A 26,582-nucleotide genomic window follows, 5' to 3' on the forward strand; every position below is an offset into this window, starting at 1 on the left:
TGTGTGCTTGAATAGTGTTTAATTTCCTTTTTTTTGAAATAAAAAAACGTTTAGATCTTAAAGAGATGCTACACATCCAATTTTTTTTAGTAATCAAGTTCAATCAAGTTGATCCAAATCTAACAAAAATCTTTAAGACTTCGAATTTTTGAAACTTAAATAATAAGTTATTTATGATTTATGATATTTATTTAAGATTATATTTTTAAAGATTTTTATATTAATTGGGTATTTTTTTATTTATGATTTAAAGTTTTAGCACTTGAATAATAATAAAGATTTTATATGCTTTAATTTGAATAATTAGATTTTGAACTTTATTTTATGATTTTAAAGGAAATTGATTTGATTATCTCTAATTCTTGAATTAGAAAATTTATTTAAAAATAATTTATAAATTTATGAATAAAAAGTACTTTTTTTAAAGATAATTTTGTTAGAATAAAATTAATTTTCAATTACTATATTATCCCTAATTTTCATTAAAATTACCAAATTATCTAAAAATTTCAAAATTTAAAATCCTAACTCAAACCCTAGATCTAATACACACAGTTACTTCTACTCTTCTTTCTCGTTGTCATCCCCCAAGCTACACACGGCTGATAAAGGAAAGAAAGAAAGGGGAAAAGAGAGAAGACTGCTGCAAGGAATAAGGAAGGAGGGGGAGACCGCACCTAGCCACTGTGCCACGTTGCCACCATCACGCCCCGCAGCCATCTAGCCTGTTCTGCTTTTGAGCCAAGTTTCGTCGCCATCCATGGAGCTGTGAGGATATGTCGCTGTCGCTGAGGAAAGAAGGTCGCATGGAGGAGGGAGGAGCCTTTGGGTGCCGCCGCACCTTGCGTTCGTTGCCATTGCCACCATTGGTTCGTCGTGGTCGTGGTGTGGAGCTCAGATGGGAGAGAGAAAGAGAGAGAGAACAAGCGAGAGGAAGAGGAAGAGTTGCATCCCATTGCTGCCATCGCGTTCTGTCACTAGTGCTGCCGTTCCCTACCGCCGTTGCTGCTGTCTGGGTGGTCACCAGCAATAACCGTCGCTGCTGAAGCTCACCAGAGTTAACCGTTGGAGCTGCGGCTATTCGGTTCTTTGTTTTTTCTTGGTACAGTAAGTCATTTTGCTCCGAAAACCCCTCTTTGTCGCTATTCTGTTACATATTACTAAGGCTTTTGCGACGTTAATGTGTTGTAGTTGAGTTACTGAAGTTGCATACTGCGTTCGTTGCTATCACAGCGTTATGGCGGAGTTTTTTTGCACGTTACGGCTGCTGATGCTATGAACAAAGAGGACAAAACAGAGTTTATCGCGTAGTTGAGTCGTCGTTTAGGTAGGGAGTTTTTCTTAAAACTCATGTTATTTTGAAGAATTGTTATAAGTCAATACTAATGTGAAAAATGTATTTTTGTGATTTCGTAAGTCTTATGGATTGAATTGAGTTGCCTTGAATGAATGCAATTGCTTGCTTGATTGGTTTATTGATCAATTGACGATGTTTAGTTGGATTTTGTATTTGGTTTAAAGTTGTTATGATCATGGTTGGATTGTAGCTATTTCTGATTATTGAGTTAGCGTTGTGGTAGTGAATAAAAGCTTGATTTGGAAATTTGATTTGTATGTCTTATTGAGGAATGATTTGATTTTGAACTCATTGGAAAGGATTGAGAAATGATTTGATATTGGTATTGATTTGATTTTAGAAACGGTTGAGAAGAGTTTCAGAAATGGTTTGATAGGGACGCGAGAAGAGTGGCAAAGTCTGATTTTTAGGGGAGATGCTGTCAAAATTTTTATGAGAATTTAGAAATTTTATTTTGATTAATTTAATTGAAGAATTATTTTATTTGATTTTGATTTAACTAAAGAAAAGATTATTATCTAGGGTGTTTTAGTGAACTTTGAAGTGATTATCAAAGAATAAATGGTTATGTTTTGGATTTGCAAACAGTATGATTTTTTAGTCTTTTGAAGGAGTCTTAAACTTAAACAGGTTTTGAAGTTAGTTTAGGGTTTTTAGTTGAGCGAAAATGAGGATTTAACTTGCTTTTCAATTTGGTTTGGCTAATTACAAAAATGATTATGTTTCCAGGTATTTGATTGAATGGAAATGAGTTTTACTGAATTGATATGAATTAAAGAGTTATGATTTAAGGTTTTTAATGAATTTAAAGAAATGAGATTGGTTGTTGCCCCCTAAATTTAAAGACTTTGTCGTAGAATTTAATTTAATAAATCTTGATTTAAGGTAATTTGATCTAATATAATAACTTATTTTGGCTTGGGTTGATTTAAGCAAAGAATTATATTTTGGGTCCTTGGGGAAAAGCTTTGAAAGTTTTTAGTGGTTTTCAAAAATAATTGAATTCAAATGTTTAAACATGAAATGGATTATTAAAGTTAATTTTGGACTTTCGATTTGGTTGATTTGGGAAATGGGTTCATGATTTACTTATTTAGTTTTGAGTAAAAACGAAAAGAAATTCATTTGTTTAGTTAAAGATTCAAAAAGTTAATTATTTATTAATCAAAGGGTTTTGAGAATAGGCAAGTTGAGATTGAGGATTCTCTCTCTTGCTGCGATAGACAAGTTGAGATTGAGGATTCCTTTTTTTATTGCGGTGGATAAACTTGAAGTTGAGGATTCCCTTTCTTGTCGTATCGAGGAGTTGGATAGAAGGTTGAGGATTCCCTTTCTTGTCGTATCGAGGAGTTGGATAGAAGGTTGAGGATTCCCTTCGGTTCAATTCTGCATTATTAATTTAATTTTTTGTTATGATTAAGATTATATTTGACTGAAATATGATTATAAAGAATTGTGATCCTGATTATAATCTTGGTTATGTTTGATGGAAATGAGATTTGGATTGATGTGGTGAGAACATTGGCTTTGTCCCGCTCACGAATAGGTAAGTTGAGATTGATGATTCTCTCTTTTGCTGCGATAGACAAGTTGAGGCTGAGGATTCTCTCTCTTGTTGCGGTGGACAAGCGGGATTGAGGATTCCCTCTCTTGTTACATCGGGGAATTGAATGGAGAAGGTTAAGGATTCTCTTCGATTCAATTTCTGGCTATTGTATGAACGAGTTAGGTTGAAGATTCTCTATTATTACATCACAGTCTTTCTCTGATTGGAAGGGTGAGGATTCCCTTCTAGAAGGTTGAGAATTTCCTTCGTGTTGAGAGACGATATCCAGGTTAGCTACCGGATGTGTTAGGTTCTGGCAATATAATTGACACGTGAGCTCATGGCCAACAGGACAGGCATACATCATACTGCATTTGTTTGCTATTGTTTGGGTGTTCTTAAGTGTTTTGATTTGCCTATTGATGAATTCTTTATAACTGTTAATTGTGGTACTTGCTTGCTGTAACTGTTCTCTAATTGTGTTTGTCTTATATTGTTTGTGCCTGTGATGGATTCTATTTTGATACCGAATGGTGATTTGTTTATATGTTGGGCCAGAGGTCGTGAGTTGATTTTGTATTGTGCCGGAGGTTGTACTTGATTATGTTATGGGATATTATTTAAGCTTGGAAATTCTTATAATTAAAAAAGAGAACTTTGAATTTTGGATAATTAATTGTTGTGGTTTTGAATTTTGCTTTTAAAATTCATTCTTCTTTTATGCATATCCTCTTATGATAATTCTTAAACTCTCTACTGAGAACCTGCGAGGATAATATTCTCACCCATCTACAGACTTCTCTTTTCAGGACAAAGGAGGAAGCTATGTGAAGATTTGGTGATTTCTTAGCTGTGCTGTTTTGTTTGGATATATTGGTCATAGTTTCTCCCCTCGCCTTTGTCACGATATTTTTGTAAGAGGGATAAAATTTGTAAGAAGTTTCCTATATATGTATATGTATGTTTGTATAAAGTAAAAGAGAACTTTCGATTTTTAAAAGGAAACAGCGATACAATTTCGAGTTAAAGGCTCCTATTTATTATTAAGTATATAGAAGTCGTCGTAATATCCTCGCTATCTGAGTGGCGCAGCCAGAAGCGTGATATTCTGATAGTAAGAATGTTACAAAATCAGTTTCATTAGTGGAGCGTGAAAACACGCTCCAAGTACGTAAGCATTCTCGCGTTCCTCTCTTGTTCCTCCTTCTTCTTCTACTTCTTCGCGTTTCTCTGCCTCATTCTTCGTATTCCTCTTCCTTTTTCTTCGTGTTCCTCCTCCTTCTTCTTCACATTCCTTCTTTTTGGTTTTATTCCTCTCAAGAGAGTAAATCAAGAAGAATTTTGAGAAAATAAAATAAGGAAAAGATGAAGAAAAAAAGATGAAAAAGAAGATGACGCAGAAGATGATGAAGAGAAACGTAACTCCCCACCACACAGAGCTTTACGCTTAAGTCGTAAATAAGAGGTGGTGAGGTATTACGATCTCTAAAACTAAAAGACGTATACATATATAGTTGAAAGGAGTTATAACTAGGAGCCTTGAAGAAGAAGTTAAACAAAAGCGTAATAGATAATCGCACCTCTCGCATCCGGTAAGCATAAAATGGATGACAAAGAGCGAACGGAAAGGATAGCATATATATAAAGAACAAAATTCCAAAAGAGATAGATATCAAGCTCCATACTCAACTTACAAAGCCAAGGCCGACCAGAGTATACATATACATATATATAACCAAAATACAAATATATATATATATATATATATATATATATATATATATATATATATAGTACAAAACACAAAGTCTAAAATAGATTTTTGCTTCAACAGAGCCTCCAGTAGCATTCTGCATCTGAAAAACAACAATATATGTATGGAATGAAAACCGGGGGGTTCTTAGCATGGTAAAGGTGATTGTATAGATAATAAATAATGTCCCGAGAAAGCCAAAGGCATTCCTAGAACTCTGACTCTCCGATTTTTACTTAAAGATTATACTAAACCAGAAATTCAGTAATCTATCTATAGGAATCTAGTTCTAACCTAACTCTGCACCTTCTGCTTCCTTCAAACCTCCTAACCTCTAGATGGAACAACCCTCATCACACCTCCAGCAAAAGAAGGTCTCTCAGAAATACATACACATATAAATTAAACAAAGAAAACACAGATAGAGTACAGGTACAAAAGTAACAAATAAACATGGCTAAGCAGTTAGGCAAACCAAACAATGCACACTTAAGAAAAACATACAAATGCATATGATGTATGCCTATCCTATGACTAGTGAGTCTCATCTGTCGGTTATATAGCCAAACCCGACATATCCGGTAGCTAACCATTAGATAGACTCTCTATGCACGCATCCCCAAGCTCAAAAATATCAATGTAAAAATCCCCAAGTTCAAATATATATATATATATATATATAAAAGCAGGATCATGGGAGAGAACTCGGGGAGTTAAAGTGCCCAGTCACATCTTACAACAGTTATTTAACAGAGTATCGTATCTCAACCTAGAACAAGTGGTGACAAGTCACTGCTTTCACCCAGGAAAACTCGTGTCTCAGATAATTTTTAAATACATGATTTGAGTAAATATTTCAATCATAATTCATAAATATCAACATTATTCGCAATCATGTCTCATTGATCACTGTTAATATCTCATCAAGTCAAGCATTCACTTCTCAAATCTCCTTCGATACCAAAACTAGCTCCATCACCAAACTTACATATTCTGTAGCCTAAAACCTAGACATAGGACCTTAAACAGAGTTTTCAAATGTTTGAAAAAAACTAGAAGAATAGTTGATAGTTCAAAAATCGTGAATTTTCAACAAAAAATTGGTTTAGGAAGGTCACAAGCTTGATGGGAAGGTCGAACAGTTAAAAATAAAGTTTTAGTATAAAGTAGGGCATTGTGCGTATGCATAGTACTGTGTGTACGCATGCACCAGATGAAAATCTCATTCTGTGCATACGCATCATAGTGTGCGTATAACAACTTACAAAATCCCTAGTGTGTTCGTACGCACGTGCGTATGCACGAGTCTCACCAATGCTCTGCTCCGTGCGTGCGCACGATAGTATGCGTACACATACACACCAGAAATTATAGTTTTCTACAAAATTGTGTTTTTAAACCCAAACTTCAAACGTGCATAACATTTTCGTCAAAAATTATTTTTATTTCGTTCTTAGAACGTCATAAACTACTCGAATCCAATTTTTATTTAAGATATGTTTCACCAAATTTGAGGTTCCGAGAGACAGGTTACAGCGCGACAAAGTTGGTTACAAATTGTATTATTACCAAAACCCAAATCTTCAAGTTTTTTACCAAATTTTCCAATCCAAACTAACCAAATCATAACCATACCATCTCAATCATTCTCATAATTCATCAAACATTAATCCACTACCTACTAACCACTTAATCACTCAAAATACTAATTCTTCATCATCAATTTAACATCATTTTCATCTCATATATACATTTATATAAGAATTGCATTAATTCCAACCACTTCACTATCAAACCCAACCTTTTAATTTATATTCAATACCAACCACACCACAATCATCTCAACATATAATTTGCCAATATCACACACTAATTTCCAACCACAATTCACATCAAACTCAACAATTACCTACTATATCCACTAAACACGCACCATTCACATAATTCAACTTATCCTATGGTTAACTAACCTAAGATTTCATCTAACATTATACATTAAATATGAAAAACCAAAATCATACCTTGACCGATTCCTCCCTAATCCAAAAATACCTCCAAATGCCCCTTTCCGCAAGCTCCAAGCCTCCAACTCCTCACCAAGTGAATTCCCAACTTCCAAGTAATGTGTGAGCATCTTATACCCTTTTTCATAGTATTTTTTAGTATTTTGTGTTATATTTTGTTCATTTTTAGTATTTTTAGTGCAAAATTCATCTTTTAGACGCTACTTTGAGTTTTTGCATTATTTCTATAATTTTAGGTAATTTTTTGGCGAATTTGGCAGAATCTTGTTCAGAGACGAAGAAAGGATAACAGATGTTGTCAATCCTGATCTCCATACATTCGAATGAGCATATCTTGAGCTATAGAGATCCAATTAATGCGGTCTTAACGGTGTTGGAAGGCTACTTCCAGAGCTTTCCAGCAATATATAAGGCTGCGTTTGTTTCTGAGAACAGGACAGGACAAGACATTGAGAACAGGACAGGACAAGACACTGATGGACAGAGATACAAAATTTTGTGTTCTTGTATTCTGTTTGGTGATAAACTAGAACAAATTATGAGAATATAATTTATTCTCATTTTTTTCATTCAAAAAATTTGAGATGAAAAATATAATAATAAAAAAATATAATTATGAAAAATTAACAAAAATAATGAAAAAAGAATGAAAAATAAGTTGTGTCCCTTGTTAGTGTCTTTGTGTCATTCTTGTCAAGATGGACACAAAATACACTAATTCAGTGTCTCTGGACACACTGTCTCTGTCCATGTCTCCTATGTCAAACATGATTTTGTGTCTCTATGTCCATGTCTCAGTGTCCTCTCTCTGTAAACAAATGCAGCCTAATAGTCTATACTTCTCTTCCAGAATGATTGCCAAAACTGGCGTTAAACGTCCACTTCTGGCATTCAACACCTAAGAAGGACCAACATCCCAAGTTGAACGTCCAAAACTGGTGTTCAACGTCAGCCAGGCAGCAGAAGATAGCGAGCTCACCCCCAAATGGGCGTTCAACCACTACAAGACACACTGGAAATTGCAGCGGTTTTTTTTGAGGATTTGCGGCGGTTTTTAACCGCCGCGAAACAGCATACCAGCGGTTCGATAACCGTTGCAAGTTAGGGCGTGGAGATTTGATTTTGCGGCGGTTCGAATGAACCGCTGGCACAACCGCTACAAAATGGGATTAAACCGCCGCAATTCGGCTAAAGGGTTTTTAAAAAAAGAGATAATACTCAATTTGGTCTCTGAACTTACACGCGAGACTCAATTTAGTCCCTGAAGTTTTAATTGCCTCTATTTAGTCCCCAAACTTTGTGAACATAACTCATGTTAGTCCTTGAAACAATTTTCAACGTACAAATGTTAACAGAACACTGTTGTGACAGCCGGATGCCACGCTAAACTTTGTAAAATAATGTCGATTTCGTTTTGGCACTCAAATAACCCAAAAACAACATCCTAAATGGTGTTTATTAAAATTTTACCTAACAAAATAAGTAATACGATGCTGTTTTTGAGCTACTTAAATGTCAAAACCAAAATTGCATCATTTTACAAGTTTTAACGTGACATGTGATAGTCTACAACAGCGCTCTATTAATGTTTTTATACTAAAAATGTTGTCAGGGACTAATATGAGGCACGTTTATAAACTCCGGGGACTAAATAGAGACAATTGAAACCTCAGGGACTAAATTGAGACTCGCGTGTAAATTCAGGGACCAAATTGAGTATTATCTCTTAAAAAAAATTGCATTATGTTTACAAACCGCTGCAATTTTATAAGCAATTTAAAAAAAAAATTATATTGCAGAGGTTTATAACCCCCACAATTTTCACATCTATATTAAAAAAAAAAAATGGCTTCATAAAGCTACTCAATTATATTGCTTCATCATCTAGGCAAACACAAAAATAAGAGCAAACTAAAAATGGCTAAAATATCACATCAGGCAACACAAAATAAGAGTAATAACAAAGTTAATAGTAATGACCCTATTAAGATCCAAATTAGATAATACAAAAGGAAGCGCCAAATAAAATATCATGAGCATCAACAACATTAAAGGATCTCAAATAGATATATATCATGATCTTGATATAAAGCACTACTATTTGAATCCTTTGTACCTCTCCTGGATGCATGATGGTCTTCTACTTCTTGATGTATGGAGAGTGTGCCTCTTCATTAAACTGATACCAAAAGGCATTTCCAAAATGGTTAATTCAATTTCAAGCACCAAAATAAAATTGTTCAAGGATAATAAGCTCTATATCACATTCAAATAGATTAACTCACATGTGAAATGTGCTCTGCATGAAATAATATATGATATCACCAACATTCATAGAGCTTAGAATATAATTTTATCTGAAACATGAAATTAAATAATTATAATATATTTCTATAGAAATAACATTACAGTAAAGTAAAATATATTACAAAAATAATCACAAAAGCAAACTAAAAATTGAATAGGAAAAGATTCAGGTACTTTCAATAACTTGCACATAAAGCCAATCAAATTAGCTACGGCCTATGATCAATAGCTAATGCACTTGAAGACAAACACATACCATAGTTATGAGCCTTCCAATCAACCATGGCAGCACACATTCAATCAATTTCAGAGGCATCATGCACAAGCTTTGATATAAAAGTTCACATTGCCTTTTGATACTAAAGTGCTTCTGTGCAAGCGGAAGAACCTACAGATGAGAGAGAATATATCATGTATTAAAAATAATTAAATAAATAAAAAGATAGCTTACTGTTGCAGCTATTTTGACTAACTTTTTTTCAATAATTCAACTATGAATTAAGAAGTACAGAATATATCATGTATTGAAAATAATTAAATAAATAAAAAGATAGCTTATTGTTGAAGATTAACACTACATACAGTCCGCATCTCACTCTAGCAATGAAGACTCACCTGAACATCTTCATTCTTGAAATGCCTCTAGATGGTTTCCATTATATGATCAGCATGTGAGCACAGCTTTGAATAAAATTCAACTTTGGAATTAGATGTTACTCCTTCACCTTGAATTCTTTCAATCAAACACCAGAAGTAATTAAATTGGCTTTCTTCTTCAGCATGCTCTTGAAAGAAAGATAGCTTTGTGTCCACTACTGAAAAATAACTCTGTCCTCAGCAATACTACATTTATAGAAAAGTCAATTATTCAGTCCTTGAGAATAAGAGAAAGAATTGACGAAAGAGGAAAGCTTTTAGAAAGTAGATAACTTAACAAACTTTCTTTTAAAATCAGTTTTGTCACTCAATATACCACAGGACGTCAGAATAACAGATTCTCCACAAGAGGATAACATTTAAGAAAGTAGCACCCTTCAATCTTTTATGAATTTCAATTTATAAATCAATATATAAAAGGGAATGAAAATACATACTCTTTTATGTATAAATGGGAACTAAAATACATCACACTTTTATGTTGCCAATTGAGTTGAAAAAGAAATGTCCAACAAGAAATCTAAATAATGACTCTTTTAATTGAAGAAACATGTGATACTTCTACAGGACATAGACCAAAGTTAAAGCAATATCAGTGAAATATGCAAACTTCTGCAATAAATAGCAACCTTTCATTAAAAGCTGACAGATTGGTAAAATCTCCAGACAATTGTATCTTTCTAGTCTCCACTACATCGAACTTGAGAATGATGTACACCATTTTCAACTGTGTTAGCACTACTTATACCTTCCATTCATGTGTAAATAACCTTCAATGAGCAAGAATATGATCAGTTATATTATCATTACAAGTTGCAAAACAATTCAGTGACAGTGATTAATTAGTACTATAATACTGTGTTCTGTCAATAGATTTTTCGAATTAGAGACAAAGAGTGTAAATGGAAACTCATCAATTAAAACTGATCCAAAAAGTCAACCTAATTCCTAATAGATAACCCTAACATACATGAATTTTATAGAGAATCTACTCAAATTTTACAACCAAATCTGAATCTCAAAAAAAGCAAATTCATCTCTCAATAGTTTGTTAAAAACATCTTCCAAGATTAAACTAGATAGCAAAAAAAAAAAACAAAGATGAATAAATGATAAATCAATTAAATAGAAAATAAAATAATAAGAAACTTCCCTGAGATTAATGTCGGCATCGTTGGAGAGAAATTGAAGCCGGATCTCAACGAGGAGGCAGAGTAGTTGAGAACGGATGTCGAATAAAGAGAGATAACACGAATCGAGTGGAGATCTCTGTTGCATATGCAACGCGAAGCTTGATGCTAATCTCTGACGATAATAAAGGACAAACAATTATCACTCGAAAACCAATTAACGAACTTGAAACACCAAAAACCTGAAAAATTAGTGCAGAAGAAAATCCCAATTTCAAACCAATAGCCATAAAATTAACTCAGAATCCAATATCCATTAGAATTAACTCAGAATCCATACAATTATGTCAGAAGTCAAAATCTATACAACAACAATTATACAAATTAGAAAAACGCAACTGAAGAAGTAGGAATGAGTGCTTACAGGAGAACAGAAGACGGGCGAGCAGCAACTATGAACCGACGACGACGAGGATAGGTCCGAGCTTGACGACGAGGATAGGTCCGGGCTTGACGACGAGGGCAGAGACGGCAACGCGACCAACAGCTCTGAAACGACCTTCTGGCGACGCAAGGAAATGAGCATACCTTCGATGGCAAGAGCTGCGAAAGGCGAGGGCTTCAACGGCTGGAGGGCTATAGGAATTAGGGCTGAGAGTTAGGGCTAGTGGGGAGTGTATGATGATGGAGAAGAGGGATTGGAGCGCGGTGAGTGTTTTCTAAAGAGGAGTAGTGTATAAAGCGTTAGTGTTTTAATAATAATAATAATGAATTAATGATAATAATATATACCCAAAGTGATTGATGTGCAGCTATTTAAACTGAACCGCTGTTATCCTGAGCAGCTTTGCAGCGGCGGCCAAACCGCGTTCATAACTGCCGCGAGTCCTTCATTTTTGCGACGATTTTAAAAATGGCTGCTAATTTTTCGCTGCTATTATCCGTCCCTCTTGTAGTGAACACCCATTTCTCCAAGTTGAATGCCATGCTTAATCGAAGCACATGACCAAAGTAGATTTTTGCACTCCTTAGCTTATCTAGTATTATCTTTTTAACTTTTAAATTAAAATTAACATCTTTTTAGAGTTTGCTTTTACTATTTAAAGAGGAGATCACTTAGGTTCAGAGACACAGACAGATCCTCTTTATGTTTTTTTTTTTGTTTTCTCTGTAAAGCATGAGTAACTAAACTTCCTAGGTTAAGGTTAGGAGCTCTACTTATCTCTATGGATTAATATCATTACTATTCTATTTTAATATATATTTGCTTCAGTTCAAAGGTGTGTTTTCGTTCTTCATTCTAATGAGACTGGGTATGTCCCTTTTTCTACATGAGTTCTTGTGATACTCGGAACAAGGTCACTTGAGCTACAACTTGAAAACATCCCTCCTAAATCGCAATCTATCTGGGCTAATTGGATACGTGACATAATCTGGTTAGCTTTGGGGTAATTGAGGTTTCTGTGGCGCTAAACTAGTTTTCTGAACTTCACCCTCTGATCCGAAAGATCTGACCTTGTCTGTGACATTTTGAGTAGGATTGGAGGAGATTAATTTGCTAGGGAAACAGGTTTTAATCATTTATAGTTTTTCATAGAATGAATCATTCATTATTAAAATAATTGGTAAGAAATATTAATCCAGAAAGGTAATTATCTCTGAGACCTTAGCTGTTTGCTCATTATTGTTTCTACACCAATTTTTTACTACTTTCTTTATTATTGTTTTATGCGAATTCAACAATCAACAACCCTTTCTCTAATTGCCTGACTAAGACCTACAGGATAACTATTACTTGTTCAATCCAACAATTCTCGTGGGATCGACCCTCACTTACCTGAGGTATTACTTGAACGATCCGATGCACTTGCCGGTGAAGTTGTGCGAGTTCTAATTTCGCGCACCAAGTTTTTGGCGCCGTTTCTGGGGATCATTTGAGATTGACAAACTACCAATTGTCTTGTTACTTAGATCATGTACTTTTTTTCTAGTTTTTCTTTTAATTGTTTTTCTTGTTAAATTTTTTAACCTTCTTTGTTTTCTTTTCTTAAAATTTTTCAAAAATTCATCTTAGTCATCTTTCTCTCTTTTTCAAACTTTGTTTCAATTTTTAAGTTTGGTATCCTTTGGTTTTGGTTGATTTTTTATTTCTTATTTTTCAAAAATTGTTCTTGTTTGCTTTTTTTTTGTTCGAATTCTTTTGAGTTATTTTCTCTTGTTTGATTTCAAAATTTTTAAGTTTGGTGTATTTTAGTGTTTCAATTTCTATTTTTATCGAAGAATTTATGTCGGTTAGAAATTTTCACAAAATAATTCTGTTGCAAGTATAGTCCCAACTGACAAACAACCTTCAATCAAAGTTTTAATTTGGTTGTCACAAGTACAAACCCCAATAAAATAAACCGAAGTATTCAAACCTCAGGTCATCTCATAAGGAATTACAATGAAGTACTCAATTATTGGCTATGAAGGAAAAAAGGGGGTTTGATTTGGTGATTGGCAAGAAAAGTAAATAACAAGAAAGTAAATGACAATTAACTAATAAAGGAATGGAAAAGAACTCTTGGCTAAGGCATAAAAATTGAGATCACCATCCTTGTCTACAAACCATATATTGACTATTATGAGAGACCAACACATCAAGTCTACTTCTATGCTTGAAGTAAGTCAAATAGGCTGGATCAACATCAACCCATAAGTCCCAACCTAGCTACTAATTGACTTAGTAGTAGGCTAGTGTTAATGGGTATCAAATTGACCACTAAGGATTCTCAATCACCAATTTAATGAGACCCAATGACTCAAGGTCACCCAATTTTCTTAACCTAGGCCAAGAGTATATAAAACTACTCTATAACTAGTGAAAATATTTTATCAAACACCTAGAGTGCAATAAAAGTAAATATCACAAAATACAAGAATTAATAGAAACTATAACTAACATAAGTAAGAAATTAACAATAGCAATTAAGATAAATATAAAAAGACATGAAAACATAAAATTGCATTAAAATGGAATCAAAATCTACAAGAGAGTTCATGAATTAAAATTGGCAAAATAAAGGAATTAACACAAAAAATTAAGAGGATTAAGACAATAGAACAAGGGAATGTAAAGGAAATTGAGCTAAAACAAGAATTAAAACTTGGATCTAAGAAGATTTAACCTAAACTACCCTAAATTCTAGAGAATAGGGAGAGCTTCTCTCTCTAAAATTCTAACCTAAAATATGATGAAAGCTAAACTATCACCAACTACTCTCCTCCCTCTAGCTTCTCTTCTCAATCTTAGAAGAGTTCTTTTTGGCTCAGAATAAAAGGAAGTTGATTTTTCTTTCCTTCCTCCTAGCATACGCAAAACAAAAACAAACCAAATGCAAAAAAAAGAACACTCTAGTGCTAGAGTGTTGTGAGAGTTAGGTGACACAAAGTGTCAAACAGTTAGTGTGCTTAAATAAAATGAAAAAAAAGTGTTTAATCTAGAATATCACCAACTTAATCATTGTCAATCTAAATCAATCCCTGGTAACGGCGCCAAAAACTTGATGAGTAGAATTTACGTAACATAAATTCCTCCAGCAAGTATACCGGATCGTCAAGTAATAACTCATTGTTGAGTGAAGTTGATCCCATAGGGATTGATGGATTCAACAACTTTAGTTAAATGATTTCTCTAGTCAAACAAATATTTGATATTTTGGGTGATTAACTCAACAGAAAAGTAAATGACATAGAAGGTAAAAGTGCTAAATCTAAATGACTAAATAATAAAATGCTGAAAGTAAATTGCGGAATAGTAAAGAGCGGAAACTTAAATGGCAAGAAAATAAAGACAAAAATGTAAATGACAATGAATTGTAAATTGCATGAAAGTAAAGGGGTGTTGGGTATTGGGAATTAAAGGAAATTAGACATTCAGAAGAATTAAAGTGAAGAAATATAATGAGTGAGATTCATTAGGGATTGGAGATGCTATGATCCTTCGTGAATTAATGGGTCTCAACTTCTTTCTCAATCATATGAAGTAGATTTATAGCGGATTGTAAATAATTGAATTCCAATCTCTTGGCAACTCAATTTCTCTTAACATAATCAATTGCCAATCTCTTGATCTAATTATTCATGAGAAGAGGTGAAGCTCAATTTCTAATCCAAGAGCCATACAACCCTTAGGATCTCAATTTAAAGAGGTTATATGTCACGTATCAACTAAGAATGTATTGATCAAAAGAGTTATGAGGAAGAAGCCTCAAACTGAATCCTATGATCCCTTTCTCGAGGCTCACATAGAGATTCAAGTAGATCCAAACTCTCAGTAGTGATTGGATCTTTGAAGCACAAAAGCTTTCCCTTAGATAACAACAAGCGAATTGAGAATAAGAAGAATTTCATTAATTTATTAGAATTAAAACAGAGCTCCTCCCCCTAATGAGTGGGGGGTTTAGTTGATCATCACTCTAAGAAAACTTGAAAGAAATTGAAAGTGCATGAAAAATAAAATGAAAACTAAGTACAAGCAAGAAAATGTAAAGGGTAGTGATCTAGTTTACTCCGTAAGCCCCCAATGAGTTCAAAATTCATCTATTTGTAGTGCTTCCCCCAAGTCTTTACTTGATGTACTTCCTCTGGGTCTTTGGATTCATTCTGACGCTTGGGCCTAGCGCTTGTTAGTGAACTTAAAAAGTGAGCACCAAGTACAAGTGGTTCAGTTCTTCTTTAAAGTAAGCATCGAAGACGCTCGCTTGCGAACTTGGGTGCGAGCGCTAGTTGCGAGCGCTGGCACCTTCCAGGAGAGCGCTACGCTCTTTCAAAAGTATCACCAAGAGAGTGTTGTGTGCATGAGGATTGGCGCTCTCCAGCAAGCTTGCTGGAGAACACTGCTTGAGAGCGTGGCACTAGGCTTCATTTCCTCCTTTAAATTGTTCCTCGAAGACGCTCTCTGGAGAGCTTGAGTGCGAGCGTGGTAGGCGAGTGTTGGCACTTTCAAGAGAGCGCTAAGTTTGCTCATGAGCTCCCCTTGAGAGCGTGACACTATCTGCCCTTTGTTGATGATTGGCGCTCTCTAGCAAGCTTGCAGGAGAGCACCCAAAATGAGCGTGACACTGAGCTTGCTGTGCTTGTCTTGGCGCTCTTGAGGGAGCTTGAGATGGAGAGCGTGGCCATTGGTTGTTGCTTGTGACAAGGGGTGTGTCAAGATTTGTTGGTGTCATGGTGGTTGGTGTATGGGAGAGTGGCGCTCTCCAGCAAGCTTGCTAGAGAGCGCTAGTCATGAGGGACATAGGTGTATGAAGGTGGCACTCTCCAGCAAGCTTGCTGGAGAGAGCTAGGAACAAGCGTGGTCTAAGTAAGGGTGAGTGGCAAAGTTGGTATGGTGAGGTTATGGTGGGGGTATGAGGAAGTGGCACTCTCCAGCAAGCTTGCTGGAGAGCGCTAGTGGAGAGCGTGGGTTGAGGGTGAGGCAATATGGTTGTGACAAGGTTGGAGTGTGGTGTGGTGATGGCCTTGACATGTTTGGTGTAGTGTGGTGTTGAGGTTTGGATGGTGTCATGACAAGGTTTGGGTGGTGAAGCTTGATGGTGTCATGACAAGGTTGGGATGGTGCTTGACAAGGGTCTTGACAAGGTTGGTGCTGGCATGGTTGGTGTTGGCGCTCTCCAGCAGGCTTGCTAGAGAGCGTTGGTAAGGAATGCCAATTGTTGAGGTTAAGTGTTGAAGCTGGCGCTTTCCCGCAAGCTTGCTAGAGACCGCCTGTGGAGAGTGCCAGTTTAGGTGCTGTTTGCTCCTTGAATGAGCTTGCATTCTTGCTTCTCCAGGGATCAATGTCTCTGCCTCAGTTTCCCCTGTCACAAACCAAAGAAGGTGCATCAAATTTTGAAGTTCATAACCATGTAAAACCTTTCTTTAAAGGCCATAAAAACTAGTTGATTAACTTAACTAAATCATGCTTCATAAGCTCTCATATTCTCCTGATTTCACCACACTTTTGATGCATGAATGCATGCAAGGAAATTAAGTGCAAATGCTTGCTTATTACCTAAGAAATGCATGAAACTAAGTTATAATCTAACTAAAATGGCTTGTCAAACTAGCCAAGATGTCCTGGCATCATGAGGCTGTCGTTTCTCTATTCGCCGAGCTTCACGGAGTTCTTCAATTTTCATTTGGGTCACAGTTTTTTCTTGGAATTTTGTTAGCATTTTTGGCTTGGTAATAGCTATAGTCTCCTGGAACTTTTCTGGGCAGAGGCCGCTCTTTAGTGCGTATAGGTGTACCTCAGGGTTGAGGTTGGGGATCTCTATAGTTGCTTTGGCGAACTGCGTCATGTAGTCTTTCAAGCTTTCATGTGGACCTTGCTTGATACTACTGAGGTAATCAGACCCGTGCACATATATTTGTGAAGCTGCGAAGTAGTCGATGAAAGACCTTGCCAATTCTTCGAAGCAAGAGATTGAACCTGCAGGTATCTTAGAAAACCCAAGTAAAGCAGCACCATCTAAAAAAGTTGGAAAAGATCGACCGAGTATAGGGTCAAAGGCACCATTAAAGAACATCATGGATTGAAATTTCTTAATATGGACGCGAGGATCTCCGAATCCTTCATATGACTTGAGTGCAGTAGACAACACAAAGTTCTTCGGCATCTGGAATTTGACGATATATTCCAAAAAAGATTATCTATCGTCAATTTTTCTTTTGGCGGGGTGATCTCCTGGGAATCTGCCTGAGATTGTGTGCCGTTTGAGGTCGTGTTCTTAGGATCCTCCGTGTTGGACTTCCGTCGTGAATTGACTCTAAGAGATCGGCCATTCTCTTAACCTCAGCGAGAAGGGTAGCATTCATGGCTACCAACTCAGGGAGGAGGAGTCTGAGGCACAGTGTCATCAGCCATGTTTCTGCAACAAAAAAGGTAAAGTGTTCGTGGGGGTTAATTTAAATAAACTCGGCCCCACGGTGGACGCCAAATGTTCTTGTCTGGAACTGGGCTACGAGCTGTTGGTCGGATGCAGCTTGAAGAGTAATAGCAACGTCCTTCTTCTGTGTGCTGCACCGCGAGTTTCTTCCTCGTTTGAGCAATGTGGAGAACTTGCAAAAAGGACTCCGATGCTTAAGTCAGTTCGCGATAAAAAAATAATAATAATAATCACGATGCTTTACTAAACTTTGTTTTTGTGTAATTTTTCATGTTCCGTTTGTTCTCTGTGCCTGCTAGATCGTTTGTGTATTGATATTTATGCTGAAAAAGGTGCTTGTTGTAATCCCGAGATTTTTGAAACATAAGTCGAGGTATAACGCGAATCACTCTTGTTTGACCGAATTTGACCTAACAACTCTAAAATATAATGTTGGGTCAATTTTCTAAGGTACGGATCAATTTCTATTCATGTTTCATCTGTTTCTATGTCTTTAGTTTAATATTTTGTGTTTGTAAACAAACACAATCTAAGTGTCTTTGTTATTATCTTAGAAGATGCTTACCTCAAGCCTCAAGGTGGATTTTTCCTTTACCTTAGGACTTTTTAAATCGTTTTTCACATCAGATTTAGAGTCCGTTTGGAAAGTAGCAGAAGCTACTTTTTTTAACTTTTGGATTATGAAAAGTCATAATCTATGTGTTTTGCACTATTTTAAAAAAAGCTTTTAACTTCCCGAAAAATTAATTTGCAACTTTTTGAAGAAGTAGAAATATATGACTTCTTGCTTCTCGAGAAGTCATTCAACCACTTACTTAAAAAAAATTAATTTTAAAACAAAAAAATTTACTTTTCTTCTTGACTCTATGAAAAATACTGACTCTTCATCACCATTTTTTCACACAAGGTCTGCTAGAAGCACTGGCCTTCCACCATCATTCTCACGCAATGTTCCAAGTCTCACAATTTTTACGTAATGAAACATCTGATGGAAGTATTGATCCTCTACCATATTTTTAGACAATATTACATCTGAACAACTTACTGCATATATTCATTCTAAATATTTTTTTTATCATTTTATCACTATTTTTTATTATTAAATTTGTATTCAAGTGTAGTATGAAATTTTAGTTTTAATTTTATTTTTTTCATATATAATTTTATAGCTTATTATTATTTTCATAGTTAATTATAACAAGTTAACATTGACACACAAAATTATATATGATAACAATATTAAAATAAAAAATAATAATAAAATATACATTGACACACATTTTATATTTATTTTTTATTTTCACCTACCATATCATACACAATATTAGTGATTAGGTTATGTAAAATCTACATTCAATATTAAAAAGTATTTGTTATCATCGATATTTTAATATTCATTTTTTTTTGTAAAAAAAATTTATCTTTTGAGTTATTTATCTAAATGCTACAACTTTAAAATAAGTACTTTTATAACTAAAAATCCAAACACAAAATAACTTATTTATAAATTATTATTAATAAAAATTTTTATATTTTAAACTCCTTTTTCAGAAAAACTTATTTAAGTTATTTATCCAAACTCTGCCTTAAAGCCTTGATTTTGTAACGTCCTCGCTGATTGATACTTTATTTGTTTTTTAATTCGTTTCCGCTAAATGATTAATTAGGATTTCTATTATCGTAACTATGACTATTGGGCCTCGTCTGTAACAATATCCTTAACCAAAAACCATACGCAGTAATTAGCTGAACAATAAGCCGCTTTACATAAAAAATAAAATAAAAATACTAATCACACCAACTTAATTAATGTCTTTCCTACCACCAGAAAAAAAAACCTAACCCGAACACGGCTGAAAAATCCACACCCGTGAACGTTAAACTTTTCTAGTCCAAGTCTCCAAGACAAAAAAGAAAAAAAAAAGTAAAGTTTCAATGTTTTCCTCTCTCAAAAACACCACATTTACCAGAGTCAGACTTAGTCAACGACTTCAACCTCACGAAAAACTTTACCTTCTTTTCGCACCCATTCGACCCATTAACACTCTCCTTTCTCTTTCGCCCACCCATCGCCGTGTCCCAATTCTCCGGCGACCCTATCATTAATACACTCTCCGGCGACCTAGTCCCTACTGACACCGCCGCCACTACATCCTCATTATCCATCTGATCCCCGCCACCGCCTCCAGCGGCCGCAAGAGCCAGCATCCTCCCTTGCATCGCTGCCACAACCTCCTTCATCGCCAGGTCAGCATCCCCTCTGTTCCTCAATAGGATCTCCCCAACTTGCGCCGGCGTGAGGGACCCACCCGACCTAATACACGCATCCACGGCATCGAACAACGCATGAGACTCAACCCCGAGGTAGTTCCTAACTAACTCCTTGAACGCATGGAACCCGCACGTGCCAAGGCTCACGTGCACGTCCATGCGCCCACACCGAACCAGCGCAGGGTCCACGCTATCCCTGTGGTTCGTAGTGAACACCACAATCCTCTCCTCGCCACAACACGACCACAACCCGTCCGTGAAGTTCAGGAGCCCTGAAAGCGTAACCCTCCCACTATCTTCACAACCCGAAGACGACATCGTCGTTTTGCACTTCTTAAACGACTTGGCTGGTTGCTTCTTCGTCGTTCTGTCAGCGGTTAAGTCCACGGAACAGTCAATGTCTTCTATAACAATAATGGAGCGGTTCGTCGTTTGGATTAGTAGCGACCTCAGCTCAGAGTTATCCGAAACTTTTGTGAGTTCCAAGTCGTATACGTCGTAACAGAGGAAGTTAGCCATAGCTGCTATGAGGCTCGATTTACCGGAACCGGGTGGACCGTGGAGTAAGTACCCCCGCTTCCACGCACGCCCAACCCGGTGGTAAAACTCTCTGCCGTTTTGAAACGAAACGAGGTCGTTTTTTATTTGTTTCTTGAGTTCTGGCTCGAGAGCCAGGGTTTCGAAGGTTGAGGGATGGCGGAACGGGACGGAAACCCATCCGGACTCGAAGGAACCGGAGCCGGTTGTGTTGTTGGTGAAGAGGCGGCGCTCGCGGCTCACGCGCTCGAACTCCTCCGCGCGTGAGGTGACGTGGGAGAGGTAGGACGGCAGTAGCGCCTGCCTGTGGCGCTTCGGTAGACGGAGAGTGAAGCTTCGTTTCTCGTCCAGGGAGTCTTGTACGCCGTCGACGTGGTGCGTCCAAGAGAGGCGGTGGCCGCCGAAGGAGTCGTGGACGGTGTGGTTTGGCGCTACGGCAAAGGTGACGCGGGAGGAGGAGGGTGAACGGGAGAGCGTGACGCGGCGGCACGAGGCGGCGGGGGAGGCAGACGCGGCTGCGTTCAGGTAGAGGTGCACGTGGCGGTAGAGGTCGTTGAGGTCGACGCCGCAGTAGCCGTTGAACTCAGGGATCTCAACGTAAGCGTAAGGAGATAGCAGATCTTGTGCTGATTCGTATACAGAGTGAAGCAGAGAGAGAATCTGAGATGGAAGCACATTTTGCAGAACGGTGAGTAACCCTAACAGTGACCACAATTGTGATAATATCTCCATTTTTGCAATGCTGATCAGCTGATGTTTGTGTTTGTTGGTTTGAGATTTTTTGCTCGAGGGATGGTGGAGTCGAAAATGGAGTGAGAATTTGTTTGCTTCTTTTCACATATTTTTTTTTCCTTAGGTTTGTAACTTTAGGGGTTCTTATACATTGCATAAAGTGGGAACAGAGTCTGCTAAAGGTTGGTGTTTTGGGTTTGGAGATGAAAATAAAAGCAGCATTGAGCATATTGCAGAGATAGAGTAGGGTAAAGTTAAAGGTTAAAGATGATGAAGCCGACCAATTTGCTTTAATATTTCGCTTTTGCTTTGTTCGTTTGTAGAAGATGTGATAGATTTTGCTCAAATAACCTCATCTCTTAAGCGTGGGCTACAATTGCAGAATGAGAATCTTAGAAAATGCAAAATTTTCGTTTTGCCAAAGGTTCTGTTGCTATCTTTAGTTTTTGCTTGCTTGTTTTTGTTTGAGAATTTATATTTTAAGGGCTCATTAACCAAAATCACACAAGGAAAAAGAGTCACATTTTTCACCAAAGGATTAGCTTTCAATTGTTACATTTTTTCCCCTACTTTTCTAGTAGTGCTCATTGTATGGTGTATTTTTCCCGTTCAACTTTAGCATATTCATCAAAATGCAATCAAGTTCCACAAGGTTTATATTACTTTGTAGTTAATACTAGTAGCAGTAGAGTTATAAGACGGGTTACATGAAAACACACGGGCTACGGTATAGTGTGGATCTTGAGACTGCTTTTTTTTTTTCTTGACGAATCACACTTTATCTTTTTACCCATTTGTTCTTGTACTTTGCGCATTCAGACTTCAGAGAATGTTCCTATGAATAATTACTGGAATTAGATAAAACGACGCTTGTTAAGTCGTTTAATATAGAAACATTTAACTGGAAAGTAAACAAATTTGAAATTTTCTATATTTTTGCAATGTATTTACTATTTATTGGGATAAAAGAGAAAAGAACTTTGAAATTTCCAGTAATCTTGATAATATCCTTAAGGACGCTTCAGGGTAAAATTCCTAAAATCTATTTACCTCGTCACTCACTCATCATTGTGGGTGTCAGGTGGAAGGTGATAACAATGAGAGGATGATGATTATGTGGTCCTCATGATCATCTATTTTATTGCATACCGTGTCCGTTCAAATTTTTTGAGTTAACCGGTGGAATAAGTTTTTATTAATCACTAAAGAATTTATATATTTTAGATTTGTTAACATATGTTTTAAGGAGTCATTTAAATGTGTCATTAAAAAAATAGATAATAATAAAAGCTTTTAAAATTCTCACTAACAGAGTAAACCGTGGTTGGGTATTTCTATGCTTCGAACTTTTCTATACATTATTTTAGGCTTTTCCTTATTGGTATGCATGGAGCATGGTGGTGGACTGGTGGGAGGGTCTACGAGATTCAGATGTGTATATCTTTAAGACGTGCATATGGTGGTATTCTTTCTTGTGCATTACATTTCTTTTATATCTTTAAATGCTTGTGCTTTTGAACAAAGTTTTGTTTTTGTGATTCTTTTACAGAAATTTGTCTAAAACTCCTTTACTAAAAAGCAAGGGAATTTACACCTTCAGATTATAATCTTGTGGTGTTTGGCTGTCGTTCTTATCTCCAACTTTGTTACGCCTTTCAATTGTTTTAGGTATATGCTTATAAAATGGTTGAAATTTTGAGGAAGGGAAAAGAAATGGGAAAGAGAAAATAAAAGGAGGAGAAAAGAAAAAGAGCCATATGTTATGGCATCAAAAGCCACAAATATGGAGGATAAGCGAGAAAACTTGTTGCAGGTCAGCCTTGAGAGAAAGTTTTGCTTAAATGGGGGTATCAAGAATAAAACCAAAAAGAGGGGTTTAATGTCGATCATTATACGGTTCATACTTCATATACATCAAATGGTTCATCTGCAAGATCGATCAAACTATTGAGCTGCGTGTGATTTTACTTGAAGTCGTTCTAAACTTCTAAAATCAACGGATTAAAATGAGAGACCGTCATTCAACTTTGTAGTTTAACCCTAGCTTATCATATTGATTTGAAACTATTTGTTTTGTTTGAGAGAAAGCGCTTAAATCTGGGTGAGTGAGAGCCCGAACTAAAATATTTTCTTGGAAAAACAAGGGAGAATTTGGGAATCAGAATAAAGCCAAAAGTGGGTTCCCCTAGAATGTCAAAGATCTAAATCTAATTGTATCATATATTCATATTCCCTCCGTGCATTATGGTTTATTTTATATTCATCAATAAAATGGATCACACTATTGAGCTTAGTAACTTTATCGAGGTAATAACCAACTTAGATTAGTCTAATAGTTAACTCACTAATCTACTTTAATAAGTGTCGAAAATTTGAAATTAGGGCAACTCGGGCTAAGGCACAATACAGTCGAGCATCTAACACCGGAAAATTTTTGCACACTGGAAGATACCAGACGATGACCAAGAAAATTGTTCATATAAATTAATTGTGTTAGTCATCGTTTGCTTTATTATTTATAAATATAATGTACAATAACTCCAAGTTTTTCTAATATGTGTTGACAGAAGAGCGAAATGGGTCGCGCACTCTCTCGAAGCAAATTTTTGAGAAGACGCACACTAAGGTTTAGTTTGGTAAAGCTTTTGCTTTTTAAAAATAGTTTATGAAAGCTGTCTTTTAAAAGACAGCTTTTTAAAAGCTGCAGCACTTACGTTTGGTAAAATCAAATTAAAAATGGCTTTTAATAAGTACAAGCACCATAATTGTGTTTGGTAAAATAGCTTTTAAAAGTTGAAAAAATTATAATAAACATGTTTATAACAAAAAAAATAATTTTTTTTCAAATTCTTTAAAATTTTATATAATATTTTAAAATAAAATAATGTTAAAATAAAAAATTCATAATAAACATAAATATAATAAATAAATTCTTCTATTTTTTAACTTTAAAATTTTATATAAGTATAATAAAATTTGTATGTAATCCAATGTTAGTACTGGGTACGTCCATTACCCACCTATGTATATTGGCTCACCTTTACAGATCATAAAAAATGGGACACATATCTCAAATAAACTACTCTTATGATTATATATCTATATTTACATATGTATATACATGTTGTTATTATAATTTGGACTAATGCTCATGCAAAAAAAATTTTATGATTGGTTTTCATCAACCTCTTCCCGTTTCAAAGAACAGAAAACAACAAACAAAGATAATAGATCTACTGAAAAAATACAAAATTAACGCAAAACAAATAATATAAATAGATAGAAGTTCATACCTAATATGTGATAGAGATGTATTTGTGTTGAAATTTGTGAAGATTAGGTTGAAAAATAAAAAATATATGAAGATTGTGTTAGATTTTATGAAGGTTAGGAAGAGAAGTTAGAAATATATGAAGATTTTAATGGCAATATAATAGCGGGAAATATGTGCGGGAAAATGAAAAAAATTTGGTAAGCATAAGCCAACTTTGAAAAGCTCCCTCCTAGGTGCTTTCAAAAGCACCCCTAACTTTTAAAAGCCGCAAGCACAAGCACTTGAGCTTTTTAATTTACCAAACGCAAAATGACGTGCTTGTGCTTTTTAAAAGCACAAGCACCTCCTGAAAAAGCTTTACCAAACCCAGCCTAAGATGGATGACTGCTCTCAGTGGGTCGACAGATACATTTTGAAAACCTCTGTGAGTTTTTTAAATCCTAATAATTATTTAAATTTGTGGTTCATATTTAAATAATACTAAACCTTCTCTGCTATGAAATCAATGCCTATTTAAGGAGACTGTGATGAAAGCCCACGACGACCGTGTAACCTAGATCGCTGATGGGCCCCCAAAATCCTGCCGATCTCAAAGGATGCTTTGTGGAGATAATAGGCGTATGCAACTAGGGGAGGTGGTGCACGAAAATTACACTCACACTATGTAATTTCGCACAACTAACCAGCAAGTGCATTGGGTCGTCCAAGTAATACCTTACGTGAGTAAGGGTCGATCCTACGGAGATTGCCGACTTGAAGCAAGTTATGATTATCTTATTATTCTTAGTCAGGATACCAATAGGGTTCTTTAGTTTCAGTTGTAAAAAGTGAAAGAGCATGAAATGAGTATTTGTTACACAGTAATGTGTTGGAGTTTTGGAGATGCTTTGTCTTCTGAATCTCTGCTTTCTCCCTGTCTTCTTTTTCACGCACGCAAGGTTCCTTCTACGGCAAGCTGTGTGTTGGTGGATCACCGTTGTCAATGGCTACCATCCGTCTTCTCAGTGAAAATGGTCCAGGTGCGCTGTCAACGCACGGCTAATCATCTGTCAGTTCTCGATCATGCTGGAATAGGATCCATTGATCCTTTTGCGTCTGTCACTACGCCCAACACTCGCGAGTTTGAAGCTCGTCACAGTCATTCAATCCCTGAATCCTACTCGGAATACCACAGACAAGGTTTAGACTTTTCGGATTCTCAAGAATACTACCAATGGATTCTAGCTTATACCACGAAGACTCTGATTAAGGAATCTAAGAGATACTCATTCAATCTAATGTAGAACGGAGGTGGTTGTCAGGCACGCGTTCATAGGTTGAGAATGGTGATGAGTGTCATGGATCATCACCTTCTTCATATTGAAGTGCGAATGAATATCTTAGATAGAAACAAGCGTGTTTGAATAGAAAACAGAAATAATTGCATTAATTCATCGAGACGCTGCAGAGCTCTTCACCCCCCAACAATGGAGTTTAGAGACTCATGCCGTCAAAGAGTACAAAGTTCGGATCTAAAAATGTCATGAGATACCAAATAAGTCTCTAAAAGTTGTTTAAATACTAAACTAGTAACCTAGGTTTACAGAAAATGAGTAAACTAAGATAGATAGTGTAGAAATCCACTTCTGGGGCCCACTTGGTGTGTGCTGGGGCTGAGACTTGAGCTTCTCACGTGCCTGGGCTATTTCTGGAGTTAAACGTCAGGTTGTAACCTGTTTCTGGCGTTTAACTCCAACTTGCAACCTGTTTCTGGCGTTCAACGCCAGAATGCAACATGGAACTGGCGTTAAATGCCAGTTTACAACGTTTATCTTCGCGCAAAGTATGAATTATTATATATTTCTGGAAAGCCCTGGATGTCTACTTTCCAACCCAATTGAGAGCGCGCCAATTGGACTCCTGTAGCTCCAAAAAATCCATTCCGAGTGCAGGGAGGTCAGAATCCAACAGAATCAGCAGTCCTTTTTCAGCCTGAATCAGATTTTTGCTCAGCTTCCTCAATTTCAGCCAGAAAATACCTGAAATTAGAGAAAAATACACAAACTCATAGTAAAGTCCAGAAATATGAATTTTGCCTAAAAAC

The 26,582-nt window shown here is 36.1% G+C and overlaps 2 protein-coding genes and 2 long non-coding RNA genes across 7 annotated transcripts; 1 reads left to right on the forward strand and 3 right to left on the reverse strand.

The window, feature by feature from the left end:
• The first annotated feature begins 569 nt into the window (after positions 1-569).
• On the forward strand, positions 570-3,926 carry LOC130941894 (uncharacterized). Its single transcript, XR_009070738.1, has 3 exons — positions 570-1,107; positions 1,192-1,327; positions 3,699-3,926. It is a non-coding gene; the product is annotated as an uncharacterized LOC130941894 (long non-coding RNA).
• Positions 3,927-4,616: 690 nt separating this feature from the next.
• LOC130940284 (uncharacterized) lies at positions 4,617-11,531 on the reverse strand. 4 transcript variants are annotated; one of them, XR_009070267.1, is made up of 7 exons: positions 11,199-11,531; positions 10,274-11,016; positions 9,603-9,830; positions 9,244-9,375; positions 8,966-9,037; positions 8,797-8,859; positions 4,617-4,759 (listed from the first exon to the last, which is right to left on the reverse strand). It is a non-coding gene; the product is annotated as an uncharacterized LOC130940284 (long non-coding RNA). The 4 variants fall into 4 exon arrangements; XR_009070266.1 differs by lacking the exon at positions 4,617-4,759 and having other exon boundaries at positions 8,736-8,859; XR_009070269.1 differs by lacking the exon at positions 4,617-4,759 and having other exon boundaries at positions 8,778-8,859; positions 10,274-10,949.
• A 5,323-nt stretch (positions 11,532-16,854) lies between these two features.
• Positions 16,855-17,415, reverse strand: LOC130939815 (uncharacterized). The gene has a single exon (XM_057867889.1). The coding sequence runs from the start codon at positions 17,413-17,415 to the stop codon at positions 16,855-16,857; it is 561 nt and encodes a 186-aa protein (XP_057723872.1).
• A 2,012-nt stretch (positions 17,416-19,427) lies between these two features.
• LOC130940553 (AAA-ATPase At4g25835-like) lies at positions 19,428-21,527 on the reverse strand. Its single transcript, XM_057868726.1, has one exon. The coding sequence runs from the start codon at positions 21,223-21,225 to the stop codon at positions 19,618-19,620; it is 1,608 nt and encodes a 535-aa protein (XP_057724709.1). The 5' UTR covers positions 21,226-21,527; the 3' UTR covers positions 19,428-19,617.
• Between the last annotated feature and the right edge of the window lie 5,055 nt (positions 21,528-26,582).

The sequence above is a fragment of the Arachis stenosperma genome, chromosome 7, assembly GCF_014773155.1.
Source record: "Arachis stenosperma cultivar V10309 chromosome 7, arast.V10309.gnm1.PFL2, whole genome shotgun sequence".
Lineage (NCBI taxonomy): Eukaryota > Viridiplantae > Streptophyta > Magnoliopsida > Fabales > Fabaceae > Arachis > Arachis stenosperma.

Excerpts from the sequence above, each read along its gene's own strand:
- LOC130940553 (XM_057868726.1), bottom strand. The coding sequence starts at position 21,225 with ATGGAGATATTATCACAATTGTGGTCACTGTTAGGGTTACTCACCGTT.
- LOC130939815 (XM_057867889.1), bottom strand. The coding sequence starts at position 17,415 with ATGCCGAAGAACTTTGTGTTGTCTACTGCACTCAAGTCATATGAAGGA.